Source organism: Miniopterus natalensis, chromosome 14 (genome assembly GCF_054644295.1).
Source record: "Miniopterus natalensis isolate mMinNat1 chromosome 14, mMinNat1.hap1, whole genome shotgun sequence".
Taxonomy (NCBI): domain Eukaryota; kingdom Metazoa; phylum Chordata; class Mammalia; order Chiroptera; family Miniopteridae; genus Miniopterus; species Miniopterus natalensis.
In genome coordinates, this window is record NC_142094.1 from 44641851 (window position 1) to 44659162 (window position 17312).

Here is a 17312-nt window from a genome sequence, read left to right on the forward strand (position 1 = left end):
ACATAAAAATTAAAATAATAAAAATTATACAAGAAAACGTAGGTGAATTTATTCATAATCAGAAGCTGGGGAAGGCCTTTGTGAACAGAACACACAGTTCATAGCCGTAAAACAGGCTTCAACTTCTGGGGGCAAAATGCCAATAAACAAAGTGAGAATAATAAACTGGAAATAAGATTAATGCCACGTATGTGCCACACAAAGACCTATTTTCCTTCATGTGTAGAGGGAGCATATAAATCAATAAAAAAGGTGAATAAGCCTTGAGAAAAATGGTCAAAGGGTGTCAACAGGCTATTTATAGAAAAGGAAGACATGGTCCCAATCCTGCAAAAATTCTAATTCTCATTTATAATTCCATACAATCTAAACAACCAGGTGCCTTTTTAAATTCACCAAGTTGTTAGAAACGGTAAGATCAACCCTGGCCGGTGTGGCTCAGTTAGTTGCACATAGTTCTGTGCATCAAAAGGTTGTTGGTTCGATTCCCAGTCAGGGCCCATGCCCGGGTTCTGGGCTCAGTCTCCAGTAGGGGGTGTGCAGGAGGCAGCAGATTGATGTTGGATTCACACTGATGTTTCTCTCTCTCTCTCTTTCCCCCTCTCTCTCTAAAAGTCAATAAACTATTCTTTAAAATATAAAAAATAAAAATAAAAGATTAATAATTCTCAGTGTCAATGAGGGCTTAGGGAAACAGCCACTTTTATACACCGATGGTAAGTGTACAAATCTATAAGAGTTTTCCAGGACAATTTGGCAACATATTTAAAACAAAAATTTAATGCACATGTCCTTTGGCCTAATAGTTACATAGCTCAGAATTGGCCCTATGGATAGATATGCAGAAGTAGCTGAGATAAACGAACAAGGCTATTCATTATAGCTTTGTTTTAATGGCAATAAAACTGGAAAGAACCTATGGTTCATCAACAGGGGACTGTTTAAATAAATTATGTCACTGTCACAAAATGAGGTCTATACAGCCATTAGAAGAACACGCAAATCTGTGTTCATAGGAGAAAGCCTCTAGATTCTGATAAATTAAGAAAGCACAGTTTAGTACATATAAATATGTAAAAATGTTTAGTATTATGCATATACTTTTTGCTTGTAGGACACCCAAGAAATGTTGATAGTTACTACCATTGGGTGGTTGGTGAGGGAGACTATTATTTTCTTTCAATTTTCTACCTTTCTGAGCTGTTTGACTTTTCAAACAATGTGTACCTATGAATTTTACTTTTAAAAGATCAACAAAGGTTTATCTGGGCAGTGGATTTATGAATTAAAAAGTACATTTCTGTATATAAATAAGATTAAAATACTGGTAAAATATTAAAAGAAGATTAAAATATTATGACTTACCCAAAATAAAATGACCAAATTCAACCCTGAACATTCTTCTACACTTAAATTTTTGATCTTCACCCCCTAGGTTACAGAATGTGGAACAACGTTCTTGGTTCACAGTACATTTCTAACTCCTTTCTCAGAAGAAGAAAGAGACAAGCCTGGTTTTATAATATTATTTTCATGTTTTTTTTTTCCTACATAACTAACAAGCTATAAACATGGATTTTCTGACTAAACTGAAATGAAGTTGTTCCCAGACCCTATTGAGGGGGGCTGGCGTTTTGGCGTGGGACCCTGGGTGTTGGGCCAAATGCAGAGACTTGGGGACAAAAACAGGTGAGGTGCTCTGGGAGGAGGAGCACTGGTCTGGCTGGATTGTCTGAATTCCACTTCTACTCCATAAACACCAGTCAGAATGACTCCAGGGTCCCCTTTCCCCAGTTGTCTACGTGCAACTCATGAGAGTTCTGAGACTGCCCTTCAGCCATCCTGGTGGAGTAGAGGCAGAGGTGATTGTGGGACAGTGCTGGGCTGGGTGTGGCAAGTCCCTGCTCTGAGGGGGTAATTTTGTGTTCAGAGGGCCCATGTAGGAAGCACCTCTGTTACTGGCCACACATCCTCAAGCTCTGTCCACAGAGCAACAGGTGTTCACTGGCATCTGCAGAGGGCCAGGTGCTGTGCTGGTGCTGGGCACACACAGGTGCCCACATCAGGTACAGATGCAGACAGTGGAGCACCTCAGTGTGGCTTAAGTTTGGGGAGATCCTCTCTCAATCCTGGGAGAATCTCTGTTGGTGGGTTTGACCTTCTTTGGTCTAGCTACTGTGGTGGGGAGGGCTCCTCTGGAGATGCAATTTCAGGATGAAACATGAGAAGGTGGCCTCAGAGAAGCAAATGTGCCCAAAGGGTAACATCTGGGTGGCTAAAGAGTAGGGCTAGCCCTGGCCAGTGTGGTTCAGTGGTTAGAGCCTCGGCCTGCGCACCAAAGGGTCGAGGGTTCCGTTACTGGTCAAGGGCATGTACCTGGGTTGCAGGTCCCATCCCCATCCAGGTCAGGCGTATGTGGGAGGCGACCAGTGGATGTGTCTATGTGTCATATCGTTGTTTCTCTCTCTCCCCCCTCCCCCCCTTCCACTCTCTCTAAAATCAGTGGAAAAAATATCATTACTCCTCGAGTGAGGATTAATTAAAAAAAAAAAAAAAGGAAAAAAAAAAGAGTAGGGCTAATTTCCTCACTGACAAATTTTCTTTACAGGAAGTAGTTAATGGAAGCTACTAGGATACATTCCCCCCAAATGCTCTTGTTTTGAAAGAGGAAATGAGCAACCTGTAAACATTCTTAGATGTGTTTGATTGACCTGAGGGCTTCCCCGAAGCTTCCGGAAACCAAAGGGATTCTAGTGGGGTTCTAGCGCTACCTATTGGTGGCTGGAGAGAGACACTGAGAGGCAGGGAGGGAGGGAGGGAAGGAGGAGGGAGGGACACTCCCTCCTGCGGGACACTCCAGCCCCTGGGAGAAAACTTTCCACAGGCCACTCTCTCTGGGAAGAGAGGCCCCCATGAGGCGCCTTTGGGTGAAGGTCGAGCCAGGAGAGAGCCTTGAGGACCTCTCGGGAAAGGTGGATGGAAGTGAGATGCTACCCGGCCAGCAGGAACGGGGAAATGTCTGTTCCCAGGGCCTACAGATGGAGGGCATTTGGGGGGACTGAAGGCACTGGAGATGTGCCTCCTGACTCCTATTTGTCCCTCAACTTGTGCCATGAAGGAGTTTTAAATTTTTATGTAGTCATATTTATCATACTTCTCCTTTATGATTCTCTGGTTTTTGTAACATTCTTAGAAAGGCTTTTTTTTTGGCCAAGTAGAGGTCATTTAAAACATCGATGAGAGACAAGGCATGCTGGGGGTATTACCACCACTTTGAGGATTCTTCTTTGATTTCAGTTTTGTTATTTGAAAAATCTATTTTGTGTTCATTAGCGGCCGTGTGCTCCCTGCTAACTTCCAGAGGGCTGAGCCAAAGTGCCTGGGAGCCTTAAGGGTCCCTCAGGCAGGAGGGGCTGGTTCAGGAACTCAGTGAGGACACCTTGCCTGCACCAGGTGTCCTCCTCAGCCTGGCACTGGGGCTCTCATTCTGGGGCAGGAACAATATGGGCGGGATTTGGATTCAGACCAGCCCAGGCTGTACCTCAGTGCTTTACTTGTCAGCTCCCAGGCAGGTGTCTTAGCTTCTCTAAGCTTCAGGATTTTCATTTGTAAAGTGGAGTTGATGATAAAAATAATAAAATAATAATAACAATAATAATAGTACCTCTCTCACAGGGTTCTTATCAGGCTTAAATGAATTAATACAGATGAAATGTTTAGACCAAGGCCTTGTACATATAATTAAGTGCTTCATAAATATCACCTGTCACAGTGGTTGCCAGAAGCTGAGGGAGGGAAGGATTTCTAGGCAGGGCATGGAGGAATTTTAGGACTGTGAACCATGACATTATACATTTGTCCAAACCCATAGAATGTACACTATCAAGTATGTTTACTATCACGTAAACTATGGACTCTGGGTGATAACTATGTATCAGTGTAAGTTCATTAGTTGTAATAAATGTACTGGTCTGGTGGGGGATATTGATAATGGGAGAGACTATACATGTGTGGGGGTAGGGAGTATATGGAAAAATCTCTCTACCTTCCACTCAATTCGGCAGTGAACCTAAAACTGCTAAAAAAATAGTCTATTTTTTTTAAAAAGGTCATCTTACCCTCTTCCAGGGTGCACACACACCGTAGATGAATGATTCTCAAACTTGGCATGCATCAGAATCGTCCACAGGGGAAGGAGCAGGGTAGAGGGGGAGATGGTCAATAAAATGCAGATTTCCAGGCCTTGCCCCAAGAGAATCTGGCTCAGTAGATCTCATGAAAGTCATTAATTGATCACACTTTGAGAAACTGCTCCTTATGGACATGCGTTCTAGTTAGAGGATGATATTTGAGGAATGCCTGTAAGCTTTCCCAGGGAAAGCTGGACAGGACACGGGGCAGGCCAGTGCGGGCTGCCACCCAAGCAGGGTGGGGTAGGAGATGGCTGTGCAGGGAGGGGGAACTCCAGCTCTTTTCTCTGTTCCATAGACAGACTTACCATCTGGCAGGCAGCCCCTAGGTCCAGGGTCAATTGTAAGACCCCCAAACTCTTATCTTTGGACCCGAACCCTATCAGGTCAAACACACTAAAATATACCATATCCCACATTAAACATAATTTTCCTTCCTTAAGCATTTTGAAAGGATTTTTATAAGTTTGGTTTTTCGAATCACTGGACTACAAGGAACTCATTGAATTTACAACTGGTTTTATTTCTAAGCAGTCATGCATGTGTTGGATTTCTTGCCAAGCGAGAAAAACCTACGATTGTCTTGTAACATAATGAAGTCTTTATGAGTACTCATTTAACGATTAATGATGTTGACACAACATTATGTTTTGTAGGCAAGTAACATTTATGAATTTTGATTTTTAAATTTTCCTATCATAATTTGGAACCAGTAATTTTTTTTAGAAAACAATACATTGCATTGCATTGATAACAGTAATTTAAAAAAATCCTCACCTGAAGATATGTTTATTGATTTTAGAGAGAGGAAGGGGAGGAGAGAGAGAGAGAAGCATCTATACGAGAGAGAAACATCGATCAGTTGCCTCCCATACTGGGAATTGAACCTGCAACCTAGGTATGTGCCCTGACTGGGAATCGAACCCAGAGCCTTTTTGGTGTAGGGGATGATGCTCCAACCCAGCTGATCCACCTGGCCGGGGCTGGAACCAGTAATGTTTTGTGTGTTTTTTTCAGTACTGAGTAGGCCTAAGTCCTGGGCCTATAGTGCCCATGGATAAAACCCAGGCCTGCTGCCAAGCATTCCTAACGTTGCCTCTAAAAGGACAAGTGGAAGTGTCTGCAAGAAACAGAAAAGAAAATGCCTAACACCAGAAAAAGGACCACGAGTACCCCTGTCTGGGAAACTTGTGTAGTGACTTCAAAGGTGTCTAGCATCTTGTGACCCACCCCAGGGCCACTTGCTCAATGATCTTTTTACTATCTCCATGGTTTTGCCTTTTCTGGAATGTCATATAGTTGGAATCATACAGTAAGTAGTCTTTTCAGATTGGTTTCTTTTACTTAGCAGTATGCATTTAAGGTTCGTCCATTTATTTTCATGGCTCGATAGCTCATTTCTTTTTAGCACGAAATACTATTTCATTGCTTGGATGTACCTGTTTATTTATCCCTTCACCTACTAAAGAACATCTCGGTTACTTCCAAGTTTTGGCCATTATGAGCAAAGTTGTCATAAGCATCCAGGTTTTTGTGCAGGTCTTTGTGAGGACATAAGCTTTCAGTTCCTTTGAGTAAATACCAAGGAGAGCAATTGCCTCATCTGATGGTAAGAGAATGTTCAGTTTTCTAATAAACCACCAAACTGTATTCCAAAGTGGCTGCACCATTTCGCATTCCTACCAGCAATGAAGGAGAGTTCCTTTTGCTCCATATCTTCACCAACATTTGGCGTTGTCAGGTTCTGGATTTTGGCCATTCTAATAAGCGTGTATGGCATCTCATTGTTGTTTCAATTTGCAGTTCCCTGATGACATAAGATATGGAGCATCCGTTTATGTGCTTATTTGCCATCTGCCTATCTTCTTTGTGGAAGAGTCTATTAAGGTCTTTGGCTCATTTTAAAAAATTAGGTTGTTTTCTCATTATTGAATTTTAAGAGTCCTTTGTATATTGTCTTTTATCAGATATGCCTTTTGCAACTATATTCTCCCAGCCTGTGGTTTGTTTTTAATTTCTTCGACAGTGTCTTTCACAGAGCAGAAAAATGTAATTTTAATGAAGTCCAGCTTATCAGTTCTTTCTTTTATGGTTCATGGCTTTGGTGTTGTATCTAAAAGTCACCACCAAACCCAAGGCCATTTAGATTTTTCTCCTATGTTATTTTCTAGGAGTTTTATAGTTTTGCATTTTACATTTAGGTCTGTGGTGCATTTTGAGTTAATTTTTGTGAGAGGTATAATGATTGTGCTTAATTTTTTTGCATGTGGATGTCCAGTTGGTCATGTACCATTTTTTGAAGAGACTCTTTGCTCCATTGTATTATCTTTGTTCCTTTGCCAAATATCTGTCAACTTCTTTTATGTGGGTTTATTTCTACGCTCTCCCTTTTGTTCCATTGATTTATATTTGTCTACTCTTTCACCAGTCCCACACAGTTCTTGATTACTGTAGCTTTATAATACTTTTTGAAGCTGGGTAGTGCCAGCCCTCCAATTCTGTTCTCCAATATTGTGTTGTTATTCTGGGACTTTTGCCTTTCCAGATGCACTTTAGAATCAATTTGTTGATATCCACAAAATAACTTACTGGGAGTTTAATTGGGATGCATTGAATCTCTAGATGAAGGTAGGAAGAACTGACATCTTGACAATATTGGGACCTACTGTGTGTTTGGCCCGAAACTTAGCCATGGGAGGTGGGAAACTGAACTGGAGGACACAAAAGCACAGGATGGCACCCCCATGCTGCTGGCAGGGAGACTGCATCTCACACAGTGCCAGGCATGCAGGTGGTGCTCAATAAATGGTCACTGGGACAAGGAGCAATGCCAGATTCCAAAGCACTAGGAACAAGCACTATGCTGCCCATTCCATGCTAAGATGGGTACATAGATCCCCAACCTGCAGAGGGAAGGCCTGGCTTCAGGGACAGCTTTGTGCAAAAGGTACTGTTGAGAAGGCAACTGGCCAGGTGGGCTGGTTTGAGCAAGACTCTCTTGCTGACTGGGTGGCTGTATAGATAGGTTTATTTACTGGTTTATTTACTCATTGATTCATTGAATAAATATTTGTTGAGTATCAGGCACTCTTCCGCTTACCGTGTTCAGAGACCCCTTGCAGTTCAGGCAGGACAAACTTGTATAAGTTTTCCGATGCCCTGATAACTATGGGGTGGGCCTTGGGGATGGCGGGGGGCCCCTGTATTCTGCCTAGGGATGGTTGTAGCTGTTTCCTATTTTAAGGTTAGTTTCTTGACATGGAGGGAGATGTCATGCTATTAACTAGGGTGATCTCAAATTTAGGGGAGGTTGGCTTAGATGAACCCTGCTCTTGCCTGCCTGGTGGGGACCATCCCTGTGGCTGGTCCTGGACTTAGCATCCCAGAGTTCAGGGAAGGAAGAAAGGAGACTGTCAGTGAAATATTTTATTATTTGATCAACATGGAGACTCTTCAAGACTAGAACTGACCTGGGAGCTGTGGGGGGTTAGAAAGAAGAGAAAGAGAGAGGTGAACCAGCAGGAGGAGACAGGGCAAGGAACAAAGGAGAAGAGAGACAGCCAGGAAACAAAGAGACAAAGAAGGGTGGAGAGAAGCAGAGAAGGGCAGGGAGGTCAGAAAGACAAAAAGTGGGAGGGAAAGAGGGAGAGAGAGGAAGAGGAAGAGGAAGAGAGACAGAACGGAGCCAGCTAGAAGAGAGAGGGGGAGAGGAGCGAGGCAGAGAGAGGAAAGAGTGGAGGCCAGAGCTGCTGTTGCAGGAGCCCCTGCCGGTTCCCTCTGGGTGCTCGCTGGGGTCCTCCCTCCGCTGCACGCTGGTGTGGGTTCTCAGAGCACTCACGCAGGCATACACCAGGACACACATGTACACACACGCAAGCATGTATGCTGCACTCAAACCCGTCCCCTTCCTTGGGCACCACTTTCAGAATCCACACCACTGGGGAGGTGGGGTTGCCATGGTGACAGGTGCTGGAACACCACCTTCTGGGTATTAATAGTTTCCATTGAAGCCAGCAAAAGGGTGACTTCCTCCAGCCCCAGTCTTCCTGGCAGGTTCCTTTTCTCTCTTCCCTTCTTGGATGAGGCTGGGAAGGGCCCTCAGGGCCACGAAAGCCACTTCCCTGACTGCTGGCATCCACCTTGGTGGATGGCTTGAAGGTCTCTGGGATTCTGCCCAGCCTGTGCATGTGTGTGTATGTGTGTGTGTGTGCTGGGGGTGGGGGCGCTGGGGGGAGGGGGAGAAGGGTGCTGGAGTTCTTTGCTTCTGTAAACTGGGTCTAATCACAGCCCCTGCCAGAAAAGGATTTCTGAGGCACAGGACCCTGCAGAGGGGCCACTCTCGGCTTCTCTAGGGCCCATGCAGTCACATCGCCTTCTCTAGGTCCTGAGCAGAGACTTGCACCCAGTTGACACTTGACAGTGGTGTCCCCTCCCATAGTACCTAGCTCCCTGGATGGGCTAGGGAGGCTGCCCAGGGTGCAAAATTTCAGCGACACTCATTCTCAGGCTCAAGCAAGGGCAGGGCTGGCACTGCAGGACCCTGAGGGCCTGGGCCTCCTCACATTTCACACCAAGGATGCCCCACTTGTTTCATCTAATCCCAGCCCTATTGATACTCCCAGTGTCTCCTCAACCCTCACGGGTCAGGGGAAGTTTCTGTCCTGTCCTAAACTTCCTGCCTTGGCCCCTAGTGCTTATCTCCTTCCTGTGGCGCCCCCTGGGCTGAGGCTGCCCTGAGCTGCAGAGCCTGTTGCTGCCTCTGGGCTCCTCAAGCAACACCTGTTTCTGGCCTTCACTTCTCTTTGACCTTCTCCATCTCTCCTTTGCTTTGCCCACAGCCTCCGGTTTAGACCACATGGGGCCTGTGACATCTCTGCTGTCCTCTACCTTGGGGCATCACCCCCCACCATTCCGTGGCCCACGTTTCAGCTCCTCTTCCCTGCAGGGAGGGTGACGCTCTAGGATGGGCCTGAGCCTCCCCTCAGCCACTGTCTGCGAATCTTACCAAGGGCCTCACACCTCACACACACACGGGAATTAGTCTTGTCTATACAGAGCCTTCAGATTTATTGTGATGCCAGCAGCAGCTCCCAGTGACCTCATTCCAGCAGACTTCATGGGGCATATGAGTGCACGGGAGGGTGTGTACATGCTTGTGTAAAAGTAAGTGTGCAAGAGAGTGCAGAGATGTGTGCAAATGTGTGAGTGTGCTGCCATTTAGAGCCCATGAATTTCTGACCTATGAGTCATCGGTTGGGAGCGAGCCTCTGGAAGATACGCCCATAAATAAGACAGCACCCCTGACCTGCCATGTCCATTCTGCAGCTGGCTGGGCACATGATCCTGGCATCTGAGAGGCTGGAAGTGGGGAAGGGGGCTGTCTTTCTCTCCAGACCCCAGAGAGCAGCTGTCACGGATATTTCTAGCTCGCCTGGAGTCCCAGACATTTAAGGATGTGATGCCTGCAATGGGGTGGGGGGTGGAAGGCAGGGGAGGGAAATAAAGGGCAGTCCAGAGGCTTTCCTCCCAGGGATCTTAGTGGAGTGCTTCTGCTGGCAAGCAGAGGGATTCATCCATTCCACAAGTATTTTTGTATAGTCTGTCATGTGCCAGGCACTTTCCCAGGGGTTGGGGACAGCATGGTGAATGGAGTTGACCTGCTCTCTCCCCTCACAGAGCTTATGTTCTAGTGGGGGAGGCAGAACATAAACAAGGGGGAAAGGCTACTCTCAGACTAATTCTAGAAAATAAAACAGAATAATGGTAAGGAAAGTGACTGAGAGTGGCAGAGTTCTTTAGTTGGGGAAGGCGAGGGGGCGACACATGGATCATGCCTGAGTAATGAGGAGCCCTCATATGGAGACTTGAGGGAAAAACATTCCATCAGAGGATGGATGAGATGCCTATTGCCAGCTGCGTCCTCACTGATTCAGGGCCAGAGGTGTCCTAGAGGAGCATGAAGGCAGATCCTCTCTCTGGAAGGCTCGTGGTCCGGGGGATAGTGGGGAGCTTGGCGATGGACTGGGAGAGGGAGATGCCCCATGTGCAGGCAGGAGGAGAATCACTCCCTTTTCTCTTCCTGCAGGCTTCCTGGTAGCAGTGTTGAGCTATAGGATGGAAGAGTCACGTGAACAGGAGACTTGTCAAAGCCCCCTCCTCCAGAAAGTCTCCTTTGACTGCTACAGCCCACAGAGGTCTCTCTCCCCCGCCTCTTATGGCTGACAGAACCACTCAGTTCAGAGTTGGTGGTGGTTCTCTGATGATGTGTCCCTGAGATCTGTTTCCCCAGCTTGGCCTGCGACCTAGTCTCCTAGGTTCGGTCTGTATTCATCCAAAGGTCCCCGACACGGTCTGTCCAGCAGCCGGACAGGCTGGGGTGGTTGTTCTGAGCCCTCGCCCCTTCAGATCTGAGAGTGGAAGATCACGTGCCCGGGTTCCTAACCTCGATTCACTTACTCAGCCATCCACTCACTCATGAAACAGTTTTCTTCTTGAGCTTTCGCTATGTACCTGGCGCAGGGAAACTGTGAATTAGGGCTTCTCACGCTGCGCCTGGCACTCAGGGATCTCAGTGTTCTTGCGGTACCGGTTCTCCTCAAGGCCACGTCCCCCTGTCCGTGGGGGGTGCGCCCAGCCCCGAGCCCACGCTCTGCCCGGCCCCCTCCGGCGCCGCGCCCTGCTGGGGCGGCCAGGAACGCGGCGCGCCCCGAGCCACATCTGGCGCGCGCGTGTCACTAAGACGCTCATTCAGCAGCGCAGCTGTCACCATAACAACCGGAGCGAGGGCATCCTGGCGACGGCTAGGGGCGAGGGGAGGGGGCGGCGGCGGCGGCTGGAGCTCCGCCGCCAGAGGAGACCAACGGCCGCGGGAGCGCCCCGCACACTCGGCGCTCCGCGGAGCCCCGTTCCATGCACTCGCCGGCGGTAAGGCGCCACGCACGTCGCCGCAGCGGCTGTCCCCGCGGGCGGGGACCAAGCCTGCCTCCGAGTCACCGAGCCGCCGAGCCGCCGGGCAGGCCGAGCCTCTGAGCGCCCGCGCCCGGAGCCCTGACTCTATGGCCCCGGGGGAGCGCGCGGGAGCCACCACGCCGCCCACCACCAACCGGAACCCGAAAAGCAGCCGGAGGAAGGAGGGAGCCCCGGGGGCCGCCGGCCCGGACCCAGGGGCCCGCCCGCGGCCCCCGCCCCCGCCGCAGGCGATGGCAGGCAGGTAGGCGGTTCGCACCAGAGCCCCCGAGGCGGGCAGGACCCTCTGAGGACCGCGGAGCCCGGAGACGGGGAGGAGAGGAGCAGCCCGCCCGCCCCCGGCCGCAGCCTCGCCAGGGCCCTCCCCCGGCGGTTCGCGCCCGCGCGCGCGCGCACACTTGCACGGTGCCTCCGCTCCTGCCCAGCCTCGCCGGGCCCCCGCGAGCGCCGAACCCCCTGGGGCCGGATGCCATGGGTAACAACTTCTCCAGTATCCCCTCTCTGCCCCGAGGAAACCCGAGCCGGCCGCCGCGGGGCCACCCCCAAAACCTCAAAGGTAAGGCTCCGCCGGGGCCGGGCGCAGCTGGAGGACTGGGGCGCAGGTGGAGGGGCAGGGAGAGATGATGAGTGGTTGGGGAGGCCGGGCAGGTGCCACCTGTTGTGCGTCTTTGGAGACAGGACGTGTGTCCCTCCCCGGCCGTGGAGGTGGGCAGGGGCGGGGGGCGGCCTGTGGTGACGGCGGAAACCCGGCAGGATGGCGCTGCGCGGGGTCTGCGCAGTTCTCCCTGCCAGTACAGGGAACGTCACTGGACTCCCCTCGGGCCATGGTGCTTGCCGAGCGTGCAGGCTTGAGGAAGGGCATTTGCTGGGTGGATAGGTCAGTGTGGCTGGATGCTCAGGCGGGCCAGCTGTGCTTCTCGAGGGAGGCATCATAGTCTCCGTTTTCACCTGCCCAGGGCTGGAGAGGTCACGCTGGAAGCACTAGTTGCATTTCCAACGGGAGGGTCTTAAAAATCCACTACTGATTGATAGCAGCCTGGAAGAAAAAGCCAGAGCTGATGGCCTCTGGGGTCCTCTGCAGTTGTTGACTTTTTGCATCCACTGAATCAGCTTGGTTTCTGGTTCCCCCAAAGGCCAGATGTTCAGTTGGAATCATAGGAAGGAAGGGCCGGGAACCTTGAAACACAGGAACATTTACCAGGGCGGTCTTTGCCCTCTGAGTCCCCTACCCACCCAGCACTCCCAGGGAGACCCTAGGCCCGGTTCTTGGCCCTGCAGCTTTCAGTGCTGTCTCTGACCTTTGGGTCCTCCAAGGCCTTCAGCCCCCACTGATTCCCTTCAGGAAGCTTCCTTACCCTCAGAACTAGCCAGCACATGTTCTGGGCGTTCTGATGACTAAGAGTCCTCGGGCTTTCACAAAGAACAGCCCACTTCTTCAGCCCCCCAGGTTATGAGAAGGATAATAATAATGCCCTTTGACAAAAAGCGTTCACGTTTGCAAAGAACTTTCATGTGAGCAAAGAAACCTCTTTGGGGAGTCAGCAGCACCAATCAGACCCATTTTAGAGTTGAGGAGAACTGATGCTTATTTCAGATTCCCAAAGCAAGGGAGAGGCAGAGCTAGGCTGCAGACCTGTATCTTCTGACTTGGAATTCTGCCCTCTCTTTTGCTGGACAGTTAACCCTCAAGACTGAGGGAGAGGAGGAGAGACGGGACCACCGTCCTGCATTCTAACTCCAACCCTTTCAGAACTTCAGCTCTCACTTGGCTCGGGAAAATCAATGGGTTTGTTGTGGTTTTCTGGAAATTCATATGGTGGTACATGTCAAGACCTTTTAAAATACCATACTCATTGGCCTTGTGATTCCACCTAGAGGAACTGATCCTAAGGAAATGGATATGCAGGCAGGTACTTATTCACCAGGCTAAGATGTTCATGGCAGTGTTATTTATATTAGGAAAACAACCTAACAGTCCTGTGATCATGGTATATCCTCTTGGTGGAGTATTATGCAATCTTTAAAATAGTATTTTTGCTGAATATTTGATAACTTGGGAAAATCCTCACAGCAGCATGATAGTTGAAAATGCAGGATACAAAGTTGTATAGATTGTAAGATCCTAATTTTGTTAAAAACAAAACCAAAAATGATATGAATGCCAACAAAATCAACCATAGAAAGTTTGCAAAGGTTAACAATGGCTTCCTCTAGGTAGTGGGATCATATAAAAATTTTTATTTTCTTTTTAATATTTTGCTCATTCCCGAAATAAGCAAGTATTTTTATTTATTTATAATCAGAAATAAACTGTAAGTCTTAGCATGTATAAAGATTGCTTCAGCATTGGAAGCAGATTCCTAATGATGGAGGAAGATGTGGACATCACCCAGTTCAGTGACAAGTGAGAAAAAGGAGGGAAAAGGACAGTGATTGGCCCATTTACTCAGTAGGTGAGCCAAGAGAAGGTGGCAAAGCCAGGCTAAGTCCTTCAAGGGCAGGAGTTAGCTGGGGGCCAATGAGCTGACTTGGTGCTTTAACGCTCACAACGTGCCCTCCAAAGGTCCTGCTCCATCCTTGACCCTACAGAAGCCCAGAGAAGGTCTTGATAATTGCACCGCTTTTTACCTAAAGTTTGGGATTGTGGGAATGGGAGGATTTTGTGGCTGGGGTCTTTGGCAAGGGAGGGAGTGGGCAGGAGAGGGTCTGAGGCCCTCTCACCTCCCAGATACCACCCTAGCTTACTCCTCTGCCTGACTCTCCACTTATCTGGCTTGGGAAACCCCCCTTCTGCTGCCTCCCTGGTTTGCAGGGATTGGTTTTTCTATGGGAGCAAATGGTGGAGAAATTCTTTCCCAGCAGTCTCCCTCTCCCTGCCCATCTCCCTTCAGGCTCGACTTACTAGAAGCCACTCTCCCCTGCCCCTACCACACACCTGCTGGAGGTGGTCATGAGAATTTCGATTCTGCTCTTCTAGCCTGAGATGAAGGATTAGAGCACGCCCTCCATCCTTCATCCAGGGCCTACTGACCCTCCTTCTCAGCTGACTTCCCTCCACCCTAACAGAGCCATCAGCTCCATTCTGTGGTGGTTTAGTGTTCACTCCAAATTCTCTTCTAACTGTATCAGCATTGGCCTAGGCATCTTCTATGTTATCTCAGTGGTCATCCAGAATTCCATTCCGCTTTTATTGGTGTTGGCCTTGAATATCGATAGTGATTCTAAGACTGTACGCCCAGAGTTCTGTTGGGGTTCTTTTTCATTCACCCAGAATTCAGCTCTAACTCTTAGCAGTGTCCACCCAGAAATTTGCTGGGGGCAGGGAACTCTTGATTTCTCTCTCTCCTATAATCATAATCTCTTTTGATTTCTCACCATTTTAATGTAAACAGCTGCAAGGGGCCTGGTGTAACAGGGAGCCTGGGACTCACTGGAGATCTAAGATTGGCCTGGCTGTCAGGCTGACATGAAGCAAGGCTTGTCTGTCGCCCATTACCTGTTGGGTGGTAGACCTTGGTCTTCTTCCTGGAGACACACTGATCTCATTTCATGGCTGGTTATTCCCACTGGGGACTGAGTAAGTGCTGATCTAGGAGGGTCCAGGGGAGAGGCCTAAGGTATAGCTCTGGACTCAGGACCAACAGAGAGTTCTGAGGAACTGCTCTGTGCCTGGCTCAGAGGTGAGGGCTCCTGACATCCCTGTGCATTCACAGGCTGAAGATCTACTTGAAACTGCAAGGCTGAGGGAGGGAATGTGATCAAGCCCTGGGGGTGGACTGTTGAAATGCCAGGTGTGTGTGAGCAGAGGTCAGAAATGGGAGATCAGAGAAGGATTTGAGCTGGACATGTAGGGAGCTGCAGACATTGGGTAGATGGCGCATGGGAGGGGTGCAGTGGGATCCTAGGGTGTGGGGAGGAGTGTGGGGAAAGGGGCATAAAGCAAAGGCTTGAACGTGGGAACGGGTAAGTGTGTGTGTATATTCTCAGTGACGGGCGTAGTGTGACTGGGCAGGGGGTTCATGCTTCATGGAGACAAATACAGAGAATAAAGATCTTCCTCCTTCCCCAGCTCTTTCCGAGTACCTGTCTGCTTGGTGCTAAGTGTCGGGGGAACAGTAACTAGAAGACCTTTAGGGAGGGCTCCTCAGCCCCAGTGGTCATCCATAAATGGGGACTGGATGGGTCACCTCCCACCTTTTCCTTTTATTGTGGTAAAATTCACATAACATAAAATTCACCCTTTTAACATTTTATTTTATTTTTTTACCATTTTACCATTTTAAAGTGTACAGTTCAATGGCATTTAATACATTCACAATGTTGAAGCAACAACCACCTCTATCTAGTTCCAGAATATTTTTATCCCCCCAAAAGAAAAGCCTGTACCCAATAAACAGTCAGCCCTCCTTACCCCCTCCCCTGTATCCCTGGCAACTGCTTTCTGTCTCTATGGATTTGCCAATTCTGGACATTTCAAATAAATGGAATCATACTATATTTGTCCTTTTGCGTCTGGCTTCTTTCACTTAGCATAATGTTTTCAGAGTTCATTTATGTTGAAACATGCATCTTTCCTTTTTGGCTGAATACCGTTCCATTGTTTCTGATGCCTCGTTTTGTTTATCCACTTGTCAGTTGATAGATATTGGAGTTGGTTCCACCTTTTGGTTTTTGTGGATTTTGCTGTTGCGGAGACCTGTGGATAAGTTTTTGTTTGAACACGTGTTTTCAGTTCTTTAGGGTATATACCTAGGAGTGAACCTTCCATGTCCTCAACGCTGGTGTTTCTTGAATTGGACATTTCACAAGGCTACTGTTTGTAACAGCCACAGGGAGATTATACCTCTCCAGCTTGGGCTGGGTGTGACTCCAGCAAGACACCTGTTGTTTCCAGAGTCTCTTTTCCTGCTGGCTGAAGCTCCTGGCCAGCAGAGGGGCCTCTAAGGTCGGCTAGCCAAGGTGCCTTGATTCTACCAGGTGGGCCAGAGTGAGTCACATGAACTTGTCTGCAGTCCCTGAACTTCTTCACTGCTCTCTGAGGGTGGGAGTCGGGGTACCTCCTCTCCGGATAAGGTCCTCGCGCTTTCCCAGCCTTCACCTTCTCACTGCTACTTCCCTGATCTGTGTCTTCAGCACAGATATTGCCAGAGCTGGCCTTTCTGCCTTCAGTTCCTCCTTTGATGCTGCCAGGCTGATCTGCCCTAAGTACTCCTTTTATCATGCCCCTCTTCTAGCCACAGCCTTCAAGGTTATGACCGACATTGCTATAATAAGATAGTCAAGGCCTCCGTTCCTTGGCCAACCCACAGATATTTCCACAGCCCTTGTTTGGGCTCCTTCCTTGGTTGTCATGACCCTTACAGGTTAGGTGAGCTCATTCAGCTTTCCACCCCCAGCGATGCAGCAGACAGACCTGAGAGAGGGGGCTGGAGGCCTCCTCTGCTACCCCAAACTTCAGAGAGGCTGGGCTGAGACAGCCCCCATGCCCTTGTCCTGACCTTTGAACCCTGAATTGTTAATCATACCAATAATATTTATAGCTACTGTGTATTGGGCAGTTACTGTGTGCCATGTACGTACTTAAATTTAGATTATTTGCATTGATATCTTTCTGACAACCTACTAGGGGTGGCATCATTGTCAGCATTTTATAGATGGGGAAAGAGAGGCTCAGAGAGGTTAAGTAACTTTCCCTAGACTGCACAGTTAGTAACTGATGGAACTGGGATTTAAATCCAGGTCTCTCTGACTTTAGAGTTCACTATTGTGACCAATACATATACTATCCTGCCCCCATAGAATGTAGTCTTAGTGAGTTTTGCCTTCCATTGTGGGGAAGAAACTGGGGAGCAATCTCCAGGTCTCTGGACAGGGCTCCAGAAGCAGGTGAGGGAGTATCATGGAGTTTTTAATGCTCTTTCCTAGCCCCTGCCCCTTACACTTCCCTATGGGGTTTTTAGCCATGTACACAGACACTTTCAAGGGAAACTTTCTGTTTCTTTGGGCTTTTCTCAAAGTGATGTTTTTCTACTGCCTGTATCAACATCAGCATCAGCTGGAATCATGTCTACAATGCAGGTCCCCAGCCCCCAGGCCTGACCCACTGTCTCAGAATATTTGGGGGATAGGACCCCCTAAACCCCAGGTCATTCTGAT

The 17312-nt window shown here is 48.6% G+C and overlaps 1 protein-coding gene across 1 annotated transcript in view; it reads left to right on the forward strand.

Moving 5' to 3' along the window:
- The first annotated feature begins 11616 nt into the window (after nt 1-11616).
- Nucleotides 11617-17312, forward strand: part of NEURL1 (neuralized E3 ubiquitin protein ligase 1) — a 66968-nt gene continuing 61272 nt past the window's right edge. The window contains exon 1 of the mRNA XM_087823927.1: nt 11617-11712. Coding sequence (XP_087680053.1) covers nt 11628-11712 — 85 coding nt within the window. The 5' untranslated portion in view covers nt 11617-11627. The remainder of the gene's footprint in view (nt 11713-17312) is intronic.